At 34.6% G+C, this 24,555-nt stretch overlaps 1 protein-coding gene across 2 annotated transcripts in view; it reads left to right on the plus strand.

The window, feature by feature from the left end:
- The window catches only part of slc39a14 (solute carrier family 39 member 14), a 33,573-nt gene extending 9,111 nt beyond the window's left edge, over nucleotides 1–24,462 (plus strand). Inside the window, exons 2-9 of one of the 2 annotated variants that reach the window (XM_079873281.1) lie at nucleotides 778–1,072; nucleotides 4,289–4,460; nucleotides 10,204–10,373; nucleotides 16,110–16,232; nucleotides 16,752–16,943; nucleotides 18,665–18,884; nucleotides 18,973–19,157; nucleotides 20,634–24,462. In XM_079873281.1, coding sequence (XP_079729407.1) covers nucleotides 803–1,072; nucleotides 4,289–4,460; nucleotides 10,204–10,373; nucleotides 16,110–16,232; nucleotides 16,752–16,943; nucleotides 18,665–18,884; nucleotides 18,973–19,157; nucleotides 20,634–20,786 — 1,485 coding nt within the window. In that variant the 5' untranslated portion in view covers nucleotides 778–802 and the 3' untranslated portion in view covers nucleotides 20,787–24,462. Of the gene's footprint in view, nucleotides 1–777; nucleotides 1,073–4,288; nucleotides 4,461–10,203; nucleotides 10,374–12,341; nucleotides 12,512–16,109; nucleotides 16,233–16,751; nucleotides 16,944–18,664; nucleotides 18,885–18,972; nucleotides 19,158–20,633 lie in introns of both variants that reach the window. The other variant, XM_079873280.1, reaches the window with a different exon arrangement.
- Nucleotides 24,463–24,555: the final 93 nt, after the last annotated feature.

Here is a 24,555-nt window from a genome sequence, read left to right on the forward strand (position 1 = left end):
TTAATTTAAATGAAACATGGATCATTTCACTGGTGATTTCCATAATTGTCTTGCTTCTTCACATTTTCAGTGGTAAAGATTGATTTGAGTTGTCTCTGGTTTTACTCTGCCCCTCCTTCTGCAACAGAAGCCTTTGGGACCTGTTCAGAAGGGGCCCCCTTGGGGCCAATTATCCAGTGTTTGTGATTCACGTGTTAGGAGTTAGGCTAATTTATTTTTGAATTTTTTGTTAATTTTGTGTTTGAAAAGATCTGGCACCTGGTTAGCTGGTTTATATTTTGAATTAGCTTTATATATATATATATTTATATATATATATATAATATATTTATTTATATTTATTTTTTCTTGTAAATAATTACTTTAAGACTGACTGCATGGATCCAGTGCACTGATACTGATACACATGTGTTTGCTTTCTCAATTGTTTACGTTCGCTTAAGACATAGCCGACTATGTTAACTAGGATACTTGTTTTTTATTACTATTTTTGTCAAAACTTACTTAATTACATTCATAATGGAGTCAGATTTCAATACAAGTTTGCCAAAACAATACATAAAAGTACCTAAACATTTATTTTTAATAATGTGCAGTTGTGCACCTAAGAACATTTATTTAGAAAGTAAATCATGTCAATTTTGATTTCACACACTTTAAAGATGGCTGTGTAAAAATGATATGGTTTCTGTGAAATGATGGCCATTAGTGATGTATTTCTTATTAATTTACCTTGTTTTCTCATCTCTTTTTCCACCTTTCTATATGTCTGTGCAGTGCTCAACGTGTTGCTGGTAGAGTCATGACCCTGAGACAAGCAAATGGCTGCAAACAGCTGACCTTGACCATAAGCCTGACCCTGACTCTAGGACTGCTCCAATGGCCAGTAGGAGATGTTAGTGGTCAGGATGGACTGTCTCCTACTCAAGTCCTTCAGGAGCTGCTGACACGCTATGGTGACAACACCAGCATCTCTGTCCCTCAGCTCCGATCGCTCCTCATACGGTTAAATGGAGGCCAGAGTGGAGACCATGACGCACAAACACAGCCCACCAAAACCAATGGATCTAAGGTGCGTCAAAAAGGTTACAGAAAATTTGACTGGATCTTTATATGTATTTGTTACCCAGAGAGCATTTACATACGTCTAACTGGCTTTTGGATCTTCCCTGCCTCTGATTGGTTGCTTGCTTGTCGCACATACAAATACATGCATATTGTGTTCAATGTATATGGCTTCTCTTACATGTATTTGAATATGAAAATCAAGTATTTGGAAAATACTGGGCATTCAGCTGCCATTGCAAGAATGTCAATTTCCCAACCTCTTTTTACTGCATTATTTTGTGTTTTTCATTTAATTTTTTATCCTTATAGTGAACGTTTATAGATATAAAAAAAATGGACATTAGCTGACTGTTTCCATATTGTAACCCTCTTTATGTCAAGTTAAAAAGATCCTCCGTACTTGCTGATCTGAAAAGTCCTGTTTTCCTGCATTGGTTCACATGCTTTGGTTTGCGAGGGGTGTTTTAAATACTTTTAAAGATCAGTGTCGGTCCTGATTCACTCCTAACACGAAAGAGTTTGATCTTCTCAGGGTGCTTTATAAGACATGACAGACGTCTAATCCTCTGCCACACCAACTGTCACAACGCCAGTCAGTGAACTGTTAGGTCAGGTGTTATTGCACAGGATAGCTCTTGCTGCTTTATTAAAAATATATTCTAAATGATCTATATTTATATCAACTGATTTATATATTGTCAGTTTTCATAAATATAGAGAGAGCCTGATTTGTTAAGTAGGCTTGCTTAATATCCTTAACTGGCGCATGCAATATCAAGTACAATCTTTGGTCGCGATACTTGTATATTGAGCATATATGTATCACATGATCCTTCAGAGATCATTCTAATATGCTGATTTGACGATACTCAAGTAAAATGTATATTAGTATTGATGTTGAAAACAAGTGCTGCTTCATGTTTTTTCATTTAGTAGATCTTTTTAAGAGTGAAAAAAAAACATTTATTTGAAATATTTTTTTGTAACTATATACAGGTATTTGTCACTGATCAATTTAATACCTTCTTTTTTTGAACAAAAGTTTCATAAATAATTGGAAAACATTTTTTTTGTAAATGTATGTTTATGCATATTTATATTTATTTAAATACCTGGTATTACAACATTAACTGACTGAGTGTTAAGTAAGTAGACCCACTCAAAACCTCAAATATTTGTCTTTGGTTTGACATTTATACTCATGTCATTAAGTTTAAGTTTTTTTTAGAGGCTTTATCTCTTGTGCCACCTCTCAAGGTGTAAGTTAGCCAAGAATAACACATTGTACTTTATCAGTTTGTCCACACTGATAATAGGCCATATTGAGCTGTCATTATTTTTGTACACCACAGAGAGCATTTTTTTGTGTTAAAGTGGAACTTTTATAAGGACCACAAGTGGAATATCTGCACGATGTGCACGCCATTTTGTTCCTTGAAGAATAGATTGTTCACCAACAATATTGAGTTTATTCAATAAATTAATATAACAATAAAATGCTTCCTGGGTTTGTTTTTAATTGTTTTTGTCAGCTAAACAGCTGTGACCTAAATAGATTGTTCTAAACTTTCATTAAATTTAAAGGGGTCCTGTTATGCTTTTTTACATTTTCAACTTGCTTTCTTTTTAAGCGTGAAGGTCTGCAAAGTTATAAAGCACAAAGTCACTCCAAAGGGAGTTATTCTCTATATCAGTAAGCACTGTTTCTGAGCTCCCTGAAACGCCTCAATTGTAGTCTTGAGTTTTCTTCCAGGAACTTACATGGCACAGTATTCCTCTTTTAAATAAATCCTGACCAAGACTGCTCAAAAAAAGGGACGAGGCCTGGTTGTTATGTTAGTAGTGTGTTGAAACTCATGGTTATGGTAAGGGGCATGACATTTCCAAAACGCACTCAAAGCAGTTGACCAATCACAACACACTGGTCCAGCCGTCCAATCAGAGCACATTTTGCTTTTAAGAAGGGGCGCTTCATAGAGCTGGCAAGTCCCGCCCATCCGTAAAACCCCAAGTGGACCTCTAGGTTGAAAAATCGTCAATGCAAGTGAATGTGAGAAAATAATTATTTTTTGGTCCTGTTTGAATTGTGCCATGAATGTGAACATATGTTGTCTGTGAATTTTTTATATAATTTTTCATGTTACGAGTTTGACAGTATATTGTATGATTCTTTGGCTAGCAGTTGTGGAAAAGACATAACGAGAAAGACTACATGTCGCCTATGTGACGTCACCCTATAACACATTTTCCCTCCACTTGTCAAATCACGGTGCTAATGCTGCGATAATCTATGGAGACAGATCGAGATGCCTGTGTGTTTTGTACCCAAATGTCACCATTCAAACCAAATGGGCTGTTCTTTCTTCAGATTCCCATCTGAAAGCAGCGAAGAGTTGTAGTCCACAAAGTGCTCTCACACAAAGTCTAACCGTATCAAACTTCTACCCGCTAAATTGTAGCATTCTTCACACGAAAAATTATATTAAAAATTCACAGACAACATATGTTCACATTCATGGCAAAATTCAAACGGGACCAGAAAATAATTATTTTCTCCCATTCACTTGCATTGACGATTTTTCAATCTAGAGGTCCAGTGGGGTTTTACGGATGGGCGGGACTTACCAGCTCTATAGTTCCTTATAAGGACAGGAGCTAAACAGCGTTTCTGAAAGACTGGGAAGAGAGGTGCTGCAATAATGTTAAATATGTGAAAAAGAATGTGTTTTCTGAACATTCAAGCTCTTAAAGACTTTGACAATGAGCATAATAGGTCCCATTTAGTGAATAATATTTTCTTTTGTAAATATTTTGTCTAAAATATATATATAATAAATGTTAATTTAATTCTCTTGACAGAATATGTATTTTTATTTTTCATTATTTCATATTTTAATCTCATATTTCTATGTTCACAATTGCATATTTAAAACAATTTCTGCTTCAGATGACGGTTTTTGTAAACACGGGCCACGGCTCACGAAATATGTTTTTCTTTTTTTCTTAGATATGTCTTTAACATTTTTGAACCTGAATCTAATCCTGATATTTATCACCATATGACCTTGAAATGTTACGTTGTTTGACCTCAGGGTCAAGTCTTTGGTTTCGATCCTGTGCTGCGACAGCTCCAGCACAAACTCTGCACTCTCAATGCTGTAATTGAAGCTTCTCCTTTGAGATCAGTAATTGAAACCTCTGTCCTGTCCTCTGCTCTCAGTGCTTGGCTGCAGACACTCTGGCAGCGTATGGGATGAGCGAACAGTCTCGTATAGATGAACGAGGCCTGCAGGAGATCTGCCCTACCATGATACAGCAGCTGGACTCACAAGCATGCAAGACCCAACAGGAGCAAGAGTCCGAGACCAGCCCCAGACCCACTTACGCTGAGGGTAAGACTGACTGTCCATTGATAGACTATAGATAATATTACTGATCATGCCAAATTTTTATTATCAGTCACAACATTGCCAAAAGTTTTAGCTATACCTATCATCAGTAACAAATCACACCGGTGTGCAATCTCCTTAAACAAACATTTAAAGATGACTTATGCATAATAAAGTCCATTTATAGGCCATAACTTTAACGCCCAGACCTGAACTTCATTGAACATGCACGCCATGGTTTTAAAATTAATTGTTCAAGAATCACATATTTTTGTGCTGTGCAGGTGTCAACATATTTTGGTCATGAATCAAGGGTAATATGTAATATGTGAGATTTGTGCACACTGTGATTGCCATGACACTTATTAACAGTTCTTGTTGTTTTCTTTAAACCGTCACGTGTTGCACGTCCCCAGGTAATGCCATGTGTTAAAAATGTATCAATAAAGAACAACACCTTGGCATATTTATAGCAGACTAGTCTAGTTTATATCTGCTGATCACTGTAGACAATCTTTGACTTGGCCATCAAAGGAAAGGCTTCTAGGAAATACAGTGGATCAGCTGATTTAGTTTGAACTTGAGAGGATCGGAAAAGTGCAGGTGTTCTCTTATGTTGAGCCTTGATCTCCAGTTAAAGTGCGATAAGAATATTCAACTCTTTGAAAACTGAAAAACATAGAAACGTGGCTTTAAAAAAAACAAATGCAAGTTTCTTTGATATTTTGGTTCTCTAAGAAAGACGTAAGCACATAAAACATTAGCTATATAATACAGTTCAAATGTTTCAGTCGGTAATATTACAATTAAATATCACAATTTAAAATGACCGTTTTTATTATTATTATTATTATCATTTGAATATATTTTAAAATGTAATTTATTCCTGTGATGTCAAAGCTGAATTTTCAGCATCATTACTCCAGTCTTCAGTGTCACACTATCCTTCAGAAATAATTATCATTATCATTAACATTTTAAAACAGTTGTGCTGCAGAATATTTTAGTTGAAATCGTAAGTAATAATTTCTTTCCAAAAAACAATTCTTACTGACCCCAGATTTTTGAACAATAGTGTACTTTAAAAAAACAAATAAAAAAAAAACAATTTTGAAACCCCTTCAGATGGTTTAACTGATCATGCTCATATAGTTAATGTGATGAAATGGGGCCATTCCTTGTCAACTCAACCCGAGGTCCCCTAAAAATGTATTTTGATTAAAAAAATATATACTCTCGTGAAACAAATACATAAATGAAGAAGGAAGCCAAAATATTAAATGCTCTGGATGCAAGTGTTATTTAAATGCTATGAATATTTACTGAGTAATTTACTATTCTGTAGAGGGTGGTCAAAATGAAAATTTTCATCTGAGATTTGGAGCCAAACTACAGGGGAAACAAATTAATTTAGAAATATAGCAGTGTTATTAGTAGGTAGATTAGTAGGTCCTTGTTGCATTATATGCCAATCGTGACAGTTCAAAAATGGGAAAAGCACTTTTCTGAAGGTTTCATTGCCTGTAACTTAAGAAGTATTAAAGATATCTTAATATGTACACCCATATTTGACCGTTTTAGCTATACCTATTAGTAACAATCAATCACACAGGTGTGCAATCTCCTTAAACAAACTTTTCAAGAGGATTTATGCAAATCTTTGCGCTGCGAGATGCTATGACACTTATTAACAGATCTTGTAATGTGTCTTTTAAACCGTCACGTGTTGCACGTCCCCAGGTAATGTCAGGTGTTAAAATGTATCAATAAAGATAAAGAACAACACCTTGGCATATTTATAGCAGACTAGTCTGGTTTATATCTGCTGATCACTGTAGACAATCTTTGACTTGGCCATCAAAGGAAAGGCTTCTAGGAAATACAGTGGATCAGCTGATTTAGTTTGAACTCTGACTGAGAGGGTCGGAAAAGTGCAGGTGTTCTCTTATGTTGAGCCTTGATCTCCAGTTAAAGTGCGATAAGAATGGTCAACTCTTTGAACACTGAAAAACGTTAATGAATTAGAAAATAAAATATCTAAGCAACTTGCATTTATTTATTCATTTATTTATTTATTTATTTATTTAAGAAAGACGGCACAAGCACATAAAACATTAGCTATATAATACAGTAATACAATTATACAATAATATTGCAATTAAATATCACAGTTTGAAATTACTTTTTTCCCTTTATTTGAATATATTTTAAAATGTAATTTATTCCTGTGATGGCAGAGCTGAATTTTCAGCATCATTACTCCAGTCTTCAGTGTCACATGATCCTTCAGAAAGCATTCTAATATGCTGATTTAGTGCTCAAGATGCATTTCTTGTTATTATCATTATAAAACAGTTGTGCTGCTTAATATTTTTGTTGAAATCATGGTTCAAGAGTATTCTTTATTTTCCCCCCAATTATTATTTTTTTTACTGACCCCAAATTTTTGAATGGTAATGTACTTTAATAAATAAAAAATATTGAATCCTCATAATCATTCTCATATAGTTAATGTGATTAGGCCATTCCTTGTCAACTCAACCCGGCTAAAATTTTTGATAAAAAAAAACATAAATGAAGAAGGAAGCCAAGATATTAAATGCTCAGGATGCAAGTGCCATGTAAATGCTGTGAATATTTACTGAGTAATCCACTATTTTGTAGAGGGGGGTCAAAATACCAATTTTCATTTGATATTCAGAGCCAAATTACAGGGGGAACAAATGAATTTAGAAAGATAGCAGTGGTATTATTTTATTTTTATATAGAGTGTGTAATACTCAAAATTAGTATGCCATTGTTACCTTTAAAACTCTTGATATCTTGATATCCTTTTAGATTCTGGTTCTTAACAGACTTCTCTTTTGTTATCTTAATTTTTAAGGCCCTGCAGAGTCAAGTGGGGTCATGGGCAAAATAAGACATCTTGACTTTTAAAATGGCTAGCTTGTATATTTCAGATGCCAGCAACATCTGGATTCAATCACAGTTCTCTGGTCAGACGGGAGAATTGAAGGGAGGCTGTGAGCTTAGAGAGTCTTTCAAAAGCTGAACTGAAATATCCCTTGTGTAGGCGACAGATATAAAAAGGCAAGACGGAGAGTTCTGAGAATTTCATGGGCGTGTGTGAAGCCTGCAGGGACATTTCAGGAGAGAAAGTCATGACGACAATTTCACATGCACTCCGTAATCTGTGATTTGTTAGCTTTACAAACATTTCGAATCTGTGCAGGTTTTTGTATTCACCTTAACCTAAAATAAACCATGTCTATAACAGATTATTTATTTAATTTATTGAAATTCTTGTTTTTAATCAGCCTGTGAGCCTTTACCATCTGTGCACAGTAATATTTCCTGTCACTTTACCTCAAGCTGTTCTTTATCTGCTAAACAAGTCACTTCTGGGTTTTGACATTTCTTGTGCATCCTGGCAGCGGGATATGAAATGGAAGCAGAATGTCGCAGTGCCACTTCCTGCCGGAACTCAAGAGAGAGAGGGAGAAATGTGTGTTTTTGGAGTCTTATATAGCATCCTATTCTTAATGCAGTCTATTCCATTCAGTTCTTAACAAAAAGTTCTGTACTGGCACCATGGTACAGTGATGGTAATACATTTTGTTCTGAGTATTTACTTTGTTCATGTACCAAAGAAAGCCAGGGAATTTCTGGTGGTTTGGGACATGAAATGATCAGAAAAGAGAAGGGAATAAGATTAAAGCAGGATGCATGCCAGGCCCAAACCAGATCATTTGCATAAGTGCCACATCTCAGTGTGCATAAAATGTAACGTAGCATGTGCCACAATTCATTTTTTAGTTTTGGTTCTGTCTCAACCTTCCCACTGCAAAATGTGGGAACCTTTCAGGTGTTCATTTGGAGTCCCAAAACGATACTTTCTAATATAATACTAGTACATTAAAAAAACAAATGTACACGTTTAAACATTTCAAAATTTATTTTGTTCCTTATAAAAGCCGATTGCTGAATGTTTATACTTAAAAGGACAGTTCATCCCAAAAATGAAAATTCTGTCTCAATTTACTCTCCCTCTTGTCGTTTCAAAACTGTATGACTTTGTCTTCTGTGAAATAGATAAGAAGATATTTGAGAAACATTGGTGTCCAAACAACATTGGACCCCATTAACTTTCTTTGAATGGGCAAATACTGCATACAGTGGACAGTTATACATAAGGCAGTGGACCTAGGTTGAAATTAAATTATTTTATTTTTGCTCAGAATAAAAAGTATATGCTTTGACTTGTATAAATTTGAATTTATAGTGAACTCAACCTCTTTCTAGTTGCAATAGTTTCTCAGTCCACATCACATTCAAATTGTTTTTTTTTAGGAAGCCAAACTATTTTGGTCATTATTGTAATTGTTTTCCCTCAGACAGTGATTATTACAATTGTAAATCTGCACTGTAAAATAAATATTATTGAAAGAAAAAATATTTCATAAGTATATACTTTTGTTTTTACTTTATAGTAGTACAATTACAATAGTGTCTTACTTTCTTGACTTGCAAGAGTTAAACTCTCGAGCTAAGTCTCGAGGCTAAGTTTCTGTGACAACAGGTTTACAAACGTTATATTATAAATCTAGTGAAATCATCTGTCCACAGAAATGTTGGAAATTATGTAATGTGAATACAAAGCAAACCAGCCACACATCACAGACTTTTGCGATTTGAAGAGAGCACTAAGTCGGATCGCGATATTGATTTTAGTTTGATTGACATGTGCTTTGCCAAAGCAATGTCACAAAATATTTTTTGCTATTATGAGAAGTGTAAATATATTTTCGGTTTATTATGAAACTGGTGTGACCGATTAGATGGGCCACCACAGTCTAGGTAATTAATGGGAGATGATGACAGAATTTTCATTTTTGGGTGAACAATTCCTTTAAATAACTTTGAAAACCGCCTCACTGGATATTTGCATGCACAAACTGATTATGATTAATACTCTGGCGATATTAAAGGCAATTTAAATGCTTACACGGTGTATTTTATCGGGTCATAGTATAGGGCAAAACCCCAGTTTTCTGACCTGTTCATGATTTGACATCATAACCAAAGTACATCCAGACGATATGAGGTAATGTAAACTAATGTAAACATGGTTTTCTTGCGTTTTTGGATTTTCATAGTGAGCTTATGTCTGATGTATCTGTATATTGCTTTACAATACACATTGTCCCAAAGGATCTTTACAGAAATAAAAAAAAATAGTGTGTTGTAACAGTGTCCAGAAAAAAACTCCTTAAGACGTTGAAGTAGATGAGAAAAGTAACCAGTTATCCGTGTTTTATGTAAACACAGACTCAGTTTATGAGTCCATGTTACTGCTGTTATTTGAAAGAAAGATTTTTTCTAAATACATCAGTGTGTTGTTATGAATGATTTACTTCTTCTCTAGGTAAAGTGCTGACAAATTCAGCTCTGTGGTTTTGGAGAAAGCCAGCCGATATATGATCTGTACACACACGCACCTGCCACGATCCACTCCTACATAATGACATTCCCTCTAATACTGTACATGTGTCTATTCAGGAGTGTATTGTGACTGATATCTTGTATTTCTAGGGATTCCAGTTCGACTGGGTTTAATTACAGAACAGTGCAGCCAGACTGATTATATGCCATAATCCACGCACACACAAAAGCTGTGGGATGTGTCTGCTGGGGTGTAATGTCATGTCATGTCATTAAAAGGTGTATGTGTGTGTGTGTCCTGCAGTGTGGGGTTACTCAATTTTGAGTGTGACTCTGGTTAGTGCATTCGCTTTGACCAGTGTTTTTGTGGTGCCCCTGATGAGGACGCGGTTCATGCGCAGAGTTCTCATCTATTTCATCGCGCTGTCCATCGGAACGTTGTTGTCCACTGCCATCCTACAGCTCCTGCCTGAGGTTCAGTATCCATCCACCCATTTCCACCCAAACACACCAAATCAACCGCGGATCAAGATTAATCTCAGAGGGGTGTCTGGAATTGTCGCCTTTTTCCTTCTGTCCTCCTTCACACAATGTTTTCTCCCTTTCATACATAACAAAACACCCCCTAACCACAGTAAAGACACCTCTTAATCTGGTTGTTTCCTCTTCCTTTCCAGTTGCCTTTATTTCTTCCATGATTGTTTTGTTGGTACATTTTTTTAGGACCATAAAACTGTTAAAAACTTCTGTTCAAGGTCAGTCTCAAACTCCAATGACTGGCAAAATCAGATGGCTAAAAAAGACCCATTAATAGATTGAATCAGACAGGGTTTTTTAATGCTGTTTTTAGGGGAACATATTTTTACAGCGTTTTCTACGCTGTTTTTTTGTGAGGATACTTTATTTTATTGTATTTTTCATTTATTTATTTTTTTTATCCTTAATTTATAGAGTGGATAATTTTGTGTTTAAGACCTCTTGAAAATTATGACTAAATCTTAAGCCTTTTGCAACTCAAATTGCAAAAAAAAAACAAAAAACACGGACCCATGAATAGGCCTGGATGGAATCAGATTTTATTTTATTTTATTTTTAAAAATATATTATTATTATTATTATTATTATTATTATAGTTTTTTTAATATATATATTTTTATTTTTTTCAACTTTGCATGTTGCTTGAAAGTTTTGAAAAACGTTTTGAAATATGATGGTTAAATTACCAACAGCCAAGACAGTCGAGTTTGGTGAACCTTGAAAGCCATAGGAGGGGTTTGGATTTTTGGTTTTGGATTGTCCAAGTCAACCTAATGTTTGATGTTTGTTTGTTCCACAACTTTTGGGAGATGATCAAAATTGTTCCTCTACCCATGAATTTTAAAGTAGACCACTAACACTTAATTTATTCACTATTCATCAGCTATGGAAATCCCATCCAAAGAGATAATGGAGTGCTGCATGTCTCAGGATGTTTTTCGTTGGGTTGTTGTTGGTGATGTCATGGCTCAAACAGACCTACAGGTACACCTTGTGCTGGGTGTTGATGGTTCATTGACTGGTCAACATAATTACAGGTGTTTGCAGTTCCTCTGTTGCCTCTGGGAATTGTATAGACTGAGAGGGTGAGGGGAATGTTTAGTTATCCCCTCAGGATTGAAGGATTTTCAGTGCCCTCGTGTCTTAAGGCATCATTTGTTCTGTGATGGTCAACAGGAAGCCGCCTCCCCTTACTTCCTCTGTGAATGAAACAATGGATTCTAAAATGTGAACAACATACACTACTGTTCAAAAGTTTGGGGTCATTCTTTTTTATTTATTTTATTCAGCAAGGGTGCATTAAATTGATCAAAAGTGAAAGTTAAGACATTTATTATCAAAACATTTGTTTCAATGCTGATCTTTTGAACTTTCTATACAAAGAGTCCTGAAAAAATAAAAAGCAGAAAATTCAGCTTTGCAATAACAGGAAAAAAATTATTAGGAATTATATTAATATTTCACAGTATTACTGTTATATTTGAAACCACTTAGCATCAGATTTTTTTTTTTTCCTTCAAAAAATCTTATCGACCCCAAACTTTTGAATGGTAGTGTAATAGCATGACTCTGGAATGTTTATGATTTATTGCTGTTAATTCATTATATCAATGAACATCACATCTACTGTAAATGCAGTTTATGAATGAGATTTGATTAAAAAAGATATACTGCATATTTCCTTCAAATGTCCAAACCCTCATTGTGGTTGCATGAATTGATTCAGTGGCCCACAGAACCCCCTCAGGGAGTAAATCTCACAATTGAGATTATGAATATCAACCTTTAACCTAGTATTAATTAATCTGCTGATTAATTCAAATATTCTTTCTTCTTTTCTCCCTTTCTTTTTCACCTCCCCTGTTCTCTCTCTCTCTCTCTATTTTTTTTTGGTTGTTTGGCCAGTGTGGGGGTATGGTTTCCTGTGTGTGACAGTGATATCTCTGTGTTCACTGGTCGGGGCGAGTGTGGTTCCCTTCATGAGGAAAACCTTTTACAAGCGGTTGCTGCTGTACTTCATAGCCCTGGCCATTGGTACTCTGTACTCCAACGCCCTCTTTCAACTAATCCCAGAGGTAGAGTGGACACGTGTGGGAAACGGGGTTGTAGACGTGTGCCACACAACCAGACTCTCTCTAGATAAAGATGTCCTGGTTGAGTCTTTATGTTGAGTCTGGCATTGCTCAAAATGAAAACGCTTCATTTACTTGTCCTCATGTTGTTCCAGACATTTGCAACACAAATGAAAATATTTTATGCAACATCAAGAAAACTTCTAGAGTCACCTAAAAATCGTAGATCGGTTTTATCTTTCTGTGTAGAAATGATTTATTCTATTTCTCTGTCCTTTGTTCTTTTAAATATGTTTGTTAATTGTTTTTAATGTTTATAATTTAAAACAAAAGACGTTATTTTGCGCTGTTCTTGCCATTACATTAGCCTTAGGGCAAGATTTACTAACAGCTTGAGCGAACACAATCCTCCTTTTGGTGTTAAAAAAACTACTGTAAGGATTTAATAAAGACATACAGTGAGAAATTAGCGATGCAAAGGTGTGAAGACAGATATTTTTGTGGCTGACGTTATTGCATTTGCGTTTCAGAGAGTGTGTGGTAGAGGGGAGTTTTTTTTTCTGTTTGTGATCATTTATTTTCAAATTTTATTTGGATAATTTATCGCCAAAGCCGCATTATTTTTAATTTGCAGCGACTCTACGCTAGTTTGCCCTGTTTAGTAAATCTGGCCCCGTTTAGTAAATCTGGCCCTTAGATACTGACATGTCATAAGACAAAAAAAAAAAAAAAATAAAATAAATAAATCTGTTTTGTGTAATGTCCATGTTTATGTTTTCTTTATAATAAAAATGCATGGTGATTCACACCACCAAACTCCAAAAAGGATAAAAAGTATTAAAATTCAGTAGACTCGTATGTGATATTCAGAGTTTTCTGAAGTCATTCAATAGAAGCTGGTTGGTGCGACTCGGACTGAAACATCATCCATTCTTATTGTATAAAAAATAACAGAGTTGACATTCTGCCAAAACAAAACATAAAATCTCATTTTGAGTTCTACATAAGAAAATAGTATGTTTTGGAACAACATGAGGTTGAGTAACTGATTACAGGATTTTCATTTTCAGGTCAATATTCCCTTTAAACACAAATATAAGTTTTCCCAGGCTCAGTGGTTCTCCCCAGCTGGAAGGCTAAACAAAGTAAAAAAAAAAAAACACAATAAAGGAACTTTGAATTGATTCATAACCAGATCACATTGGCTACTTCTTTTAAATGGGTCATGACATGGATTTTTAATTATTTTGTTTTATATTATAAATATAATGTTCTTTGAGGTTTACTTATAATGTTAATAAATTAACAAAACCAAATATATTTGTGGAAAAAACTATTATTTTCAACCCTCACTCTGACCGTCTGTGTGAAATGATCAGTTATTAAGGTGTGGCTCCTTTAAGGCTGTCAGTAAACGGCCACTATTATGATTAGCTAGCGTCATTGCATAGGAAACAGTATCAACACCCACTTGCAAAGTGCATGTAACATTATCCATATAAAACCGTCATTTACAGACAAAGCGTTATGAAATTGTTTAATTACCTTGAAATGCTGTCAGATTCAATACTGCTGACTGCTTCTTCAGTCAACAAAAGTTTCTTTGCAAACTCTCCATTACGTTGTTCCTTGTTTACAAACTATCTGCAGTCAAATTCTCAGAACAAACATAAAACTCTCAAAAATGAAACATCCACTTGTTCCTGACGGTTATGTACTGTTTCTACAGAAATGAGCAAATGAGCTGTTTAAACAGGATTTGTCAAAGCGAACGTTCCTTTGCACTACCATTTACTCTTCCATTTGTCTTCTTGCTGGCAGACTTAAAGGAATAGTTCACTTAAAAATGAAAATTCTATCATCATTTACTCAGCCTCAAGCTGTTTCAAACCTGTATGAATTTCTTTCTTCTGCTGAACACAAAAGAAGATATTTTGAAGAATGTCGGTAACCAAACAGTTGATGTACCCCATTGACTTCCATAGTAGGAAAAGAAAAATACTATGGAAGTCAATATGGGGTCCATCAACTGTTTGGTTACCGACATTCTTCAAAATATCTTCTTTTGTGTTCAGCAGAAGGAAGAAATTCATACAGGTTTGAAACAACTTGAGGGTGAGTAAAAGATGACAGAATTTTCATTTTTAAGTGAACTATTCCTTTAAGCGCGTAGAGTAACCTATGTCAGAAAGTGAAGGGACATCTGTAAACTGTATCCAGTTTAGACCGCATCAGTGATTATAATAGGTTATTTTTGCTTTTGACTCGACGCTCAAATCCAGTGTAGGCAAATTTCAGCCGTTAAGTAACTCCAGTGGGCGGGGCCTATGGTGCGATGATGTATAACTTTTTGTGATGTCTTGCTCTGGGGGCAGCCATATACAAATGTATTTGCCTGTGTGATGTCACAGATCCCGCAATATCAAATCGAGCTGTTTTTGGCGCTTAAGTAAGTGCTTTGTTTATAATGAGGAAGTTGGAAACTCGCAGAATGTTTGAATGGTGCAAAGACCTCTTATATGTCAAAAGATCAAGGCAAATTTGATTTCTCATGTCATGACCCCTTTAAAATCATATAGTAATGCCCATTCACTCTACAATTTTGAGGCAAGTTGGCATGAAACTGGAGCACACATCTTTTTGTGAACTGTTTAAATGAATAACTATAAATCAGTCTGGAGAAAAGCCAAGCAAAAAGGGGGGAAGCCCTGAGGCATTAGTGTACTAGTATAAAGACCCAATCTAAAATAAATCCCATGCTCACTCTTCTTGACTGCTTGTAACCAAGTGTGCAATAAATGTGAAGAATACTTTGTCTTCTCAGTTGGTAAATTCATTTCTTGATTTGTAAAAGTACCATGTTTTCACATGAGAGAGAGTCCTTTTCTGGTGTCTAGGAGAGTGATTAGGGGCTTGTTTTTGGATTGTATTCATACTAAATGCATATATTCTACACTGCACTGCTCACATTCTGTTTTAACATATTATATGCAGCCTGCACCACTTGATGTCTCTCACACACACACACACACTACATTTCAAAGGTTTGAGGTCTATTTTTAAGAATTATCTTATATTTGATCAAAAATACCGTAGAAAACTGTAATATTGTGAAATATTACAATTTAAAATAACTTTTCTATTTTAATATATTTTAAAATGTAATTTTTTTCCTGTGATGGTAAAGCTGAAGCGGCCATGTCACATGATCCTTCAGAAATCATTCTAAAATGATGATTGAAATTATTATGCTCAAGAAACATTTCTTGTCAATATTGAGAAAGTTGTGCTGCTTAATATTCTTTTGCAAACCTGGACACTTTTTTTTTTTTTTAAGATTCTTTGATGAATAGAAAGTTAAAAACAATGGCAGTGAAACAATTTAAAAGTCTGTAGTGTCAAAAGTATCCATTTCTTTAAAACAAATCTTACTGACCCCAAACTTTTGAACGGTAGTGTAGTTCAACATTTTACGTATAATTGTAAGATAGTTTTATGAAAAAATATTAAGGTTAAAAACAAATACTATATTATTATGATTTTAAGTAGTTTGAGTAAAATTGTATTTGACTTTTTAAAGCATGCTTTTTTCTTTATGTAGGCCTTCGGATTCGACCCTATGGAGGATTATTACGTGTCCAAGTCCGCTGTTGTGTTTGGAGGATTCTACCTGTTCTTCTTTACAGAGAAAGTCCTGAAGATGATCTTAAAGCCAAAGGACGGGGTGAGGTTTGGACTAATAGTCTTCTGTACAAGTAAACCATGAAGTGGTTGTGTTTTTTTAGCAAACAGCTTTATCTGACATTGTCATTGTGACATGGGTTCCAGTGACATCTAAAACAAGTTGTTTCTCATCACTTCAGAACTTTTAAAAGTTCAAACTCATGACGTTGTGCATTGGAATGTGTGAACAGTATGTACAGAATTGTGTGATTGGTTTTAGTTCCTCAGAGGCTGCACTTTTTATTTGTATTATCCTTTGAAGGACAATGTCCTCCTGTTGGATGTAAAAAAAAAAAAGGAACTTAATACTCATAAAAATACATTAAGGGTTTTATTGCAGTCTGTAATGGCTTAGGCAGAGCATTTTATTTAATGATTTATCATTAAACTTGCTTTTGAGATTGTGAGGGTTGTAATGCAGCACCCTCTAGTGGAGGATTTTCTTTGGAAGCTTATTCACTCTCTCTTTCTTTTGTGCGTTTCTTCTGGCCCTTTTTGTTATCAAAATCTCTTTTGTTAGGGAGGGCATGGCCACGGCCACAGTCACTTCCCTGCAGAGCGCTATGCCAGCTCTAATGGTGACTTGGAGGATGGTGTGATGGAGAAACTGCAGAACGGAGAGTCTGGAGGAGCATCTTTACCCAGAGCGGAAGGAGATGTCAGAGGAGTTGGAGAAGACGACAAAATGCTGAGTACTGGGCAGACAGTACAGGTGAGAGATAAAACAAACCTTAGTCTTCTTCAATTGCTTAAATGATATTTTCCAGTGGTATTACAAATCGCACACACAAAAATAAATAAATAAAATCTGATAACAAATTTAGCACTTGTGGAATTAGCTTAAATGACTATTAACGTCACCCATTATGTCTCAAAGACAACTTGAAATTAAAATGAACACTGTTCAAATGGTATACTAAAGAGGACCTTTTATGCTTTTTTACATTTTCAACTGTCGTCTTTAGTGTGTAATTTTGCTGTTTGAGCATGAAAATGTTCTGCAAAGTTACAAAGCACAAAGTCACTCCAAAGGGAGTTATTCTCTATATCAGTAAGCACCGTTTCTGAAGTCCCTGTGAAACGCCTCGATTGTAGTCTTGAGTTTTCTTCCAGGAACGTACATGTCAGTATTCCTCATTTAAATAATTTCCACCAAACGCATACAGTATGAAAATGCGCGAGGCCTGGTTGAGTTGTGTTAATAGTGTGTAGAAACTTGCGGCTATGGGTGTGACATTTCCAAAACACACTCGTCGAGGTGCTGCAACAATGTAAAATATGTGCATAAGTGAATGTGTTTTTTGAACATTCGATTCAAGCATGAAAACCTATTCTTTTAAACCCCAAAAACAAAATTAAGACTCTGAAAAAGAGCATAATATGGCCTCTTCAAGATTAATGTCATGCCAGAATTACTGCAATTATGAATTTCCAACTTCTAAAAACTGTCCAGGACTTTGTCTAATTCATAATTACAACTCTGAATTCAATAAATAATGGCTAATGACGTCATGTAAACTGAACCAAAATGGTTTCAACAGCCAAGGTACTTGAGTACCGCTGCATATTTTGATGTCATTTTAGTATGCTGCATTTTCTAAATTAATATAATGTGTTTCAAGAGCATATAGAAGTGAATTAATAGTGCTTTTACTTTCATTAACATCAAAGCCAGTCATGTTGCAAGCGTTGCCATAAAAGCACATTTTTCTGTTTCTGAGGATGTGACCAGCATCTTAGTGTTGTCAGCTCGTAATTACCATCATTTCAGCACATCTTCAGAGCGGCATGATTAATCAGCACGATTCATCAGTGTGTGTGGGGTTTTTTTAAGGAAAAAAGTGATAATTTTCATTAAATGGCATCATCTATCTCTAAAACAATGTTTCTTATGTGAGCTAAAAGAACCCTGCAGGAGCTAAAAGAATATGTTTCACGATTCAGTCAAAATGCTACTGGCTATTAATTACACTACCGTGAAAATATTTGTGGTAGTAAATAATGCATTTATTCAGCAAGTACAAATTAAATAGACTAATTATTTTATAAGAAATATTTCTTTTTCAGATAAATGCTGTACTTCTAAATTTCATATTCATCAAATAATCCTGAAAAAAAGAATCAATTCTACAAAAATATTAAGCAGCACAAATGTTTTCAACATTGATAATAATGTTAATTGAGCACCAAATCAGCATATTAGGATGATTTCTGAAGGATCATGTGACAAATTCAGGAATGCATTACATTTCAAAATATAATAAAATTGAAAACAGTTATTTCAAATTGTAGTAATTTCATAGTATTACAGTTTCTAAAATAAATGCAGCATTGATGAGTATAAGACATTTCTTTCAAAAGCATAAAAATATCTCACCGAAACGTTTGAACAGAAGTGTATATTGACTTCTCTTGTTTGTGTCCCTGACGCAGGACTCTCAGAGTTCGGGTGGTGCTGGAACGGGTGGATGTTATTGGCTGAAGGGCAGGGCATACTCTGACATCGGCACTCTGGCGTGGATGATCACTTTGAGCGACGGTCTCCATAATTTCATAGATGGTTTGGCTATCGGAGCCTCCTTCACTGCTTCTGTGTTCCAGGGCATCAGTACGTCAGTGGCAATTCTGTGTGAGGAGTTTCCACATGAGTTGGGTGGGTAGAACTGCTGCTTTAACCCTTCAGTTAATGTGACCAATCAAAAATGGCCATAAACATGCTTGAATGTGTTGTTGTCATGCAGGTGATTTTGTAATCTTGTTAAATGCTGGCATGAGCATCCAGCAGGCGCTGTTCTTTAACTTCCTGTCAGCGTGCTGCTGTTATCTGGGCATGGGCTTCGGCATCCTGGCTGGGAACAACTTCTCACCTAACTGGATCTTTGCTCTAGCCGGGGGCATGTTCCTCTACATTGCACTGGCTGATATGGTAAGAGACTTCATGCTGATCATTTGCTGGCTTTTAATGAACTGGTTTTCGGAAATGGGGTAATGATTTGAAGAATTTTATTGATTCCTAAAGGTGAATTTAAAAGGAGTTAAAGGGATAGTTCACCCCAAAATGAAAATTCTGTCATCATTTACTCACCCTGATTTTGTTTCAAACCCGTATGAGTTTCTTTGTTCTGTTGAACACAAAAGAAGATATTTTTAAAGAATGTTGGTAATCAAACATTTGATGGCAGCCATTGACTTCCATGGTATTTTTTCATACCATGGAAGTCAATGGCTACCGTCAACTTTCTTTTGTGTTAAACAGAACAAAGAAACTAAGAAAATACAGGTTTGAAACAACATAAGTGTGAGTAAATTATGTCAGAATTTTCATTTTTAGGTGAACTATCCCTTTACTACCAGTGTTATAACTAAAATTAAAAGCAGTACTAATTTAAATACATTTTTGAAAATGTAATGTACATTTAAAACTATATGATAAAAGAAATAAATGGTAGTTCACATGGGTGAAATTGTTTGGCTTGCATGTTTGTGTGGAAAAATACATTCTACCTCTAGATGGCGATAAAGTGACTATGACTGCGACTGTACTTGACTGTATATTTGACTGTAATTCAATGTGCTGAAAATGCTGATGACAGCAGAGTACATAAAGAAAATTATTAATTACAAAAACTAATATGTATATATTTTAGCTTCAGATTTATTCAATTGAAATGTTAAAAACTAACTAGTAAAACTTGCTGAAATTAACTAAAATCGAACAGTAAATTAAAAAGTAAAAACATAATTATAAAAAGTAATTTGGTTACAAAACTATAATATATGCACTATTGTTAAAAAGTTTGGAGTCATTATTTTTAAAGAAATTAATACTTTTATTCAGAAAAATGCATTAAATTTTCGTTAAAGGCATGTTGTAATTACTGGAAAAAGCGTTCACTTGTAATTACAACTGAGTTTTCGGAGAGCTCCGACTAGAGTAGAACGTCACTTCTTGTCGTCTCATTATCACGGTAGTTACGACATGGAGTGAACGCAACATAAATTTATAGATGGTGACAGTAATCACATTAAAGACATTTGATTGACAAGATTTTGATTTCAAATAAATGCTCTTTATCAAAGAATCCTGAAAAAAAAAAAATTATAATTCACGGTTCCCACAAAAATATTAAGCAAGTTTTTAACATTAATAATAAGAAATGTTTCTTGAGCACCAATCAGCATATTAGAATGATTCATGTGACACGGATAAATTCTATTTTACAATATTATGTCCTTGGTGTGCATTAGAGACTTCTTTCAAAAACAGGAAATAATTGTTCCTGATCTCAAACTTTTGAACTGTAACGAATAAGCATTTGAATTTGATAATGGTTATCCCAAAATTGATTCTGTTGATTTGTATAATGTTTCTTACAATCCATGTGTCTCCATATTCCTGCAGTTTCCGGAGATGAACGAGGTGAGTCGTGAGGAAGAGGAGGCCGGAGGAAGTGGCTGTCTGCTCACTTTCGCCATCCAGAACGCAGGACTGCTCACAGGGTTTGCCATCATGCTTATACTCACCATCTACTCTGGACAGATACAGCTTGCGTAGCAGAGGACCTAAATACAAACTCAGACCCTGAGGGACTAACTCAGCACCTGGACTAAAACCTGAGACCTACTGGGACCTCCAGACTTAAATATGAGCCAGCTGTGCTGGCTTGTTTTAAAACGTTTGCCCAGCTGGACTAGGTCATGGCATAAATTGAAATGATATGGGCTCCAACCCTAGACTGTTTGAGTGAAGCTAGAATTGACTGACCTGTGAATTTTGCTTTAAATCCATCCAAATCCCAGACCTGTGGATGGATGGATGCTTTACCATTCATCTAGTTTGGGTCTTCTCTCGTTCTTTTGCCTCAAAGCTTTAGGACACAGTGATGTCCCTGTACTGTGGGGTTTCCAGTACCCTTACATATACATCTGGGTATATTTGTATTGATTTCTAATGTTATTTTTGTTCTTTCTCTCAGAGACAGACCACCTTTGTATTCCTGACCATGAGGATTAGAGTATTGTCCACTGACTGACATGTTACAGATGGGATAAAACTTGACTCATTTTACTGACATTTAGTCAAGTGCAGGTTGTTTCCGATGCTTCAAACCAAATTGTTTTGTTTATTCAATAGAAAAATTCTAAACAAAAAAGACCAGTTTTTCCAATCTTAGGGACAAGATATATAGGTATACTGTAGGCTTATTAGTTGACACTCATTCTATTAAGCTGAACTAATAAGGTAGCTTTTAGTGTAGATACAGAAGAGTGTCTGTTCACAAATGTATCCATACTTAATTCCTCCCCTCAATGTCATTCCATTATAGCAAGCAAAATGCTTGAAAAGGATTCATTTGTTATTGATGTTTTTTTTAACCTCTTTAACAAAAAAGCAGAGACCAAGTTTCTTCTAGAAATATCTCCTCCAACTTTTATCTGTCAATTTATGACCAGAATAATTGCTGCACATTTATTGTATCTTCCTCTCATTTGTTATTTGCATAACCTTGAATGTTAATTGACAGACAGAAAAAAGATTACCCCACTTCAGTTTATATTTGCTTATGATTATTATTAATTAAATAATAACTACTCCCAAATCTCAATTTAACGCATTGTATTTTTAGAATATTTTCCACATCCTTTCATTTAATCTGAATGCAGTACTCTTCATATTTTAAGAAATAATTGGGAAATATTACGATCATTCGTACAAATAAATAATACGATCATTCCTTATAACTTTTCCTGGTAATACTTTAAAATAAGGTCCCATTGGTTAACTTTAGTTAACTACATTAGTAAACTAACCATGAAAAATACTTCTAAAGCATATAATAACTTCATGTTCATGCATATAAGAAGTTCATGTGCATTTCAATGTTTACTAATACTGTATATTATTAAAATCGAAAAGATCTGCTAATATCATTTAATGGACCTAACAATGGACAGTTGAATTTGTATTAACTAACGTTAACAAAGATTAATAAATACTGTAATAAATGTTCTGTGCTGGGAAGATTACTTACAAATTTGTAGCAGGTTACTGATTTCCAAATTACATGAACATTTTTTTAGTTAGCAACGTAATCTATTACGCTACACATTTAAGGTAATGTAATCGAACTACTTTTTAATTACTTTTAGATTACTTTTGACTTAACTCGTTTATCACATTGAATTGAATAGGATAATACTGTACCATATTGATATAAAAATATAAATAGAAAGAAAATATATTTCATTCTATATCAACAACATGAAATGCATTAAATATTACATTACGTCAGGGTTTCCCATTCAATATAATCTAATTACAAGTACTTAAATCTTAGAATCTGATTACGTAATCCAGATTACATGTAATTAGTTACTTCCCACCACTGTAAATGTATTTGTCATTGTTAGTTAATGCATTAAAGTTAACAAATGGAACCTTATCGTAAAGTGTTACCATTTTCCTTTATATATAGCACTATAGTACACTAGAGCTCTTTGCTAATTTAGCATCTAGACTGACAGGACTCACGTGAATATTTTTTGAATACCATTTAAAGCTGAAGTGTAATTTCTGTGGCACTAATTTATTCAAAGTTTTTTGCAAAATTCTGACTGTTTGTTCGGATAGGCTTCCTGAACACTACTATTGGTCACCACCCCAAATTCACCAGTCTTGCTGTGATCAACCAACAAATGACAACTTTGTTTCTGCATATTAAGATGGAAATTAATATTGGGGAAAATAATGACACTTCAGCTTTAAAATGACGTACAAGTTAATTAGGAGTATTAATCTTACACATATGGTCTACAGATATGTTCAATTTATATGCACAAAAATACCATTTAAATAGTTACAAACTATGAGATTATTCAGAAATTGATCTTGCGCTTTAGATCAACCCTTATGACGACGTTTGTCTTCCAGAAATAAATATATTCTTCCATTGCTTAATATTCATGCTAATTATATTCTTATCTGCTATTTTACTGCATAAGAATTGAACCGGACACCCCAGTACTGTTTAGCAAATAGCTACAAGATCATTCTGTTCATTGTTTGAAATGTAATTTTAGAACTGAACGTGAAGCATATGGTCTACAGTTCTGAGTGTAACAGTTTCAGGGTCGTATTTGCATTTTATGTGCATTTAGACTATCAGCGTTACTTTTTCTATAAAGCCCCTTCGTCTGATAAGTGTATGTAGAAGTTGCATTCAGCTTTGTGCGTGGTACAGGTTATAGAAACCATTATTTCAGCTGGCGTCTTATTGCTATGCATTGAAATGTCCTCTTAAGTGAATTTATGCCTTAAAGAGAGGAGGTAGTCACCATTCAGTGGTAAAAGTTTTAAGTTTTTGTACATCATTTTAAATTCTGTAATATTTAAAGATTTTTTTGTAGTGTAGAATGTGTGTGAATGTCTGTTTGTGATTTTGCAATTATTTTTTTGTCATCAGTAATTGTATTTAAATAAGAGGGAAGCTGTTTTTAAATCGTGTTGTACGAGAGTATGTGAGCACATCAGCATCTCATTGTTTTTTGTAGTGGATGGAGGCCAGTGTACCTGGTTATGATGAAGGCATTATGTTACTGTAAACATCTCAAGTGTTTTGTGACTCATACCTGTGCAACATGCGAAATCTGATTGCTGGTGGCTTTTTTGTTTGTTTGTTTTGAGATATTAAGCCATGGGTTTTAAGTTCGTCTTTTGTGCAATGAAAAATAAGAAAACGTGATCCAAAACTGAAAGCTGTTGTTTCTCATTCATTTGTATGGTCTATTATTTAATGATATTTTGACTATACAAATCATTTATAGTTATGTTGATAACATTCATTTTTATAAGCAACTTGTATTATTGATCGCAGACAATAATTCAGCTATGTACGTCTAAGAATGAATGTTATCAACATTCATTCTTATGTTGATAACATTCAGTCTATTATTTAATGATATTTTGACTGTACAAATCATTTATAGTTATGTTGATAACATTCATTTTTATAAGCAACTTGTATTATTGATCGCAGACAATAATTCAGCTATGTACGTCTAAGAATATTCTTATTACTTTGAGTTAGGGTTAGTGAAGTACTCCTCTTCATCAGGTTTGTGATTTAATGTGCTTTGAAACATCCTTAGATTCTTGATTTATCTATAAATATCGCTGCTAAATAAAGAACTGATCGAATCTAACAAGTGTTTGCTCAAGTTGGAAGGTGTTTTTTCCCCCAGCTGCGTTCATAAAATACTTTCTCACTCTTTATGGCTTACTTTGAAGACACTTTTTTTTTTTTTTTTTTGTCGTTGGGTTGCAT

Source organism: Squalius cephalus (assembly GCF_949319135.1).
Source record: "Squalius cephalus genome assembly, chromosome: 5".
Taxonomy (NCBI): Eukaryota; Metazoa; Chordata; class Actinopteri; order Cypriniformes; family Leuciscidae; genus Squalius; species Squalius cephalus.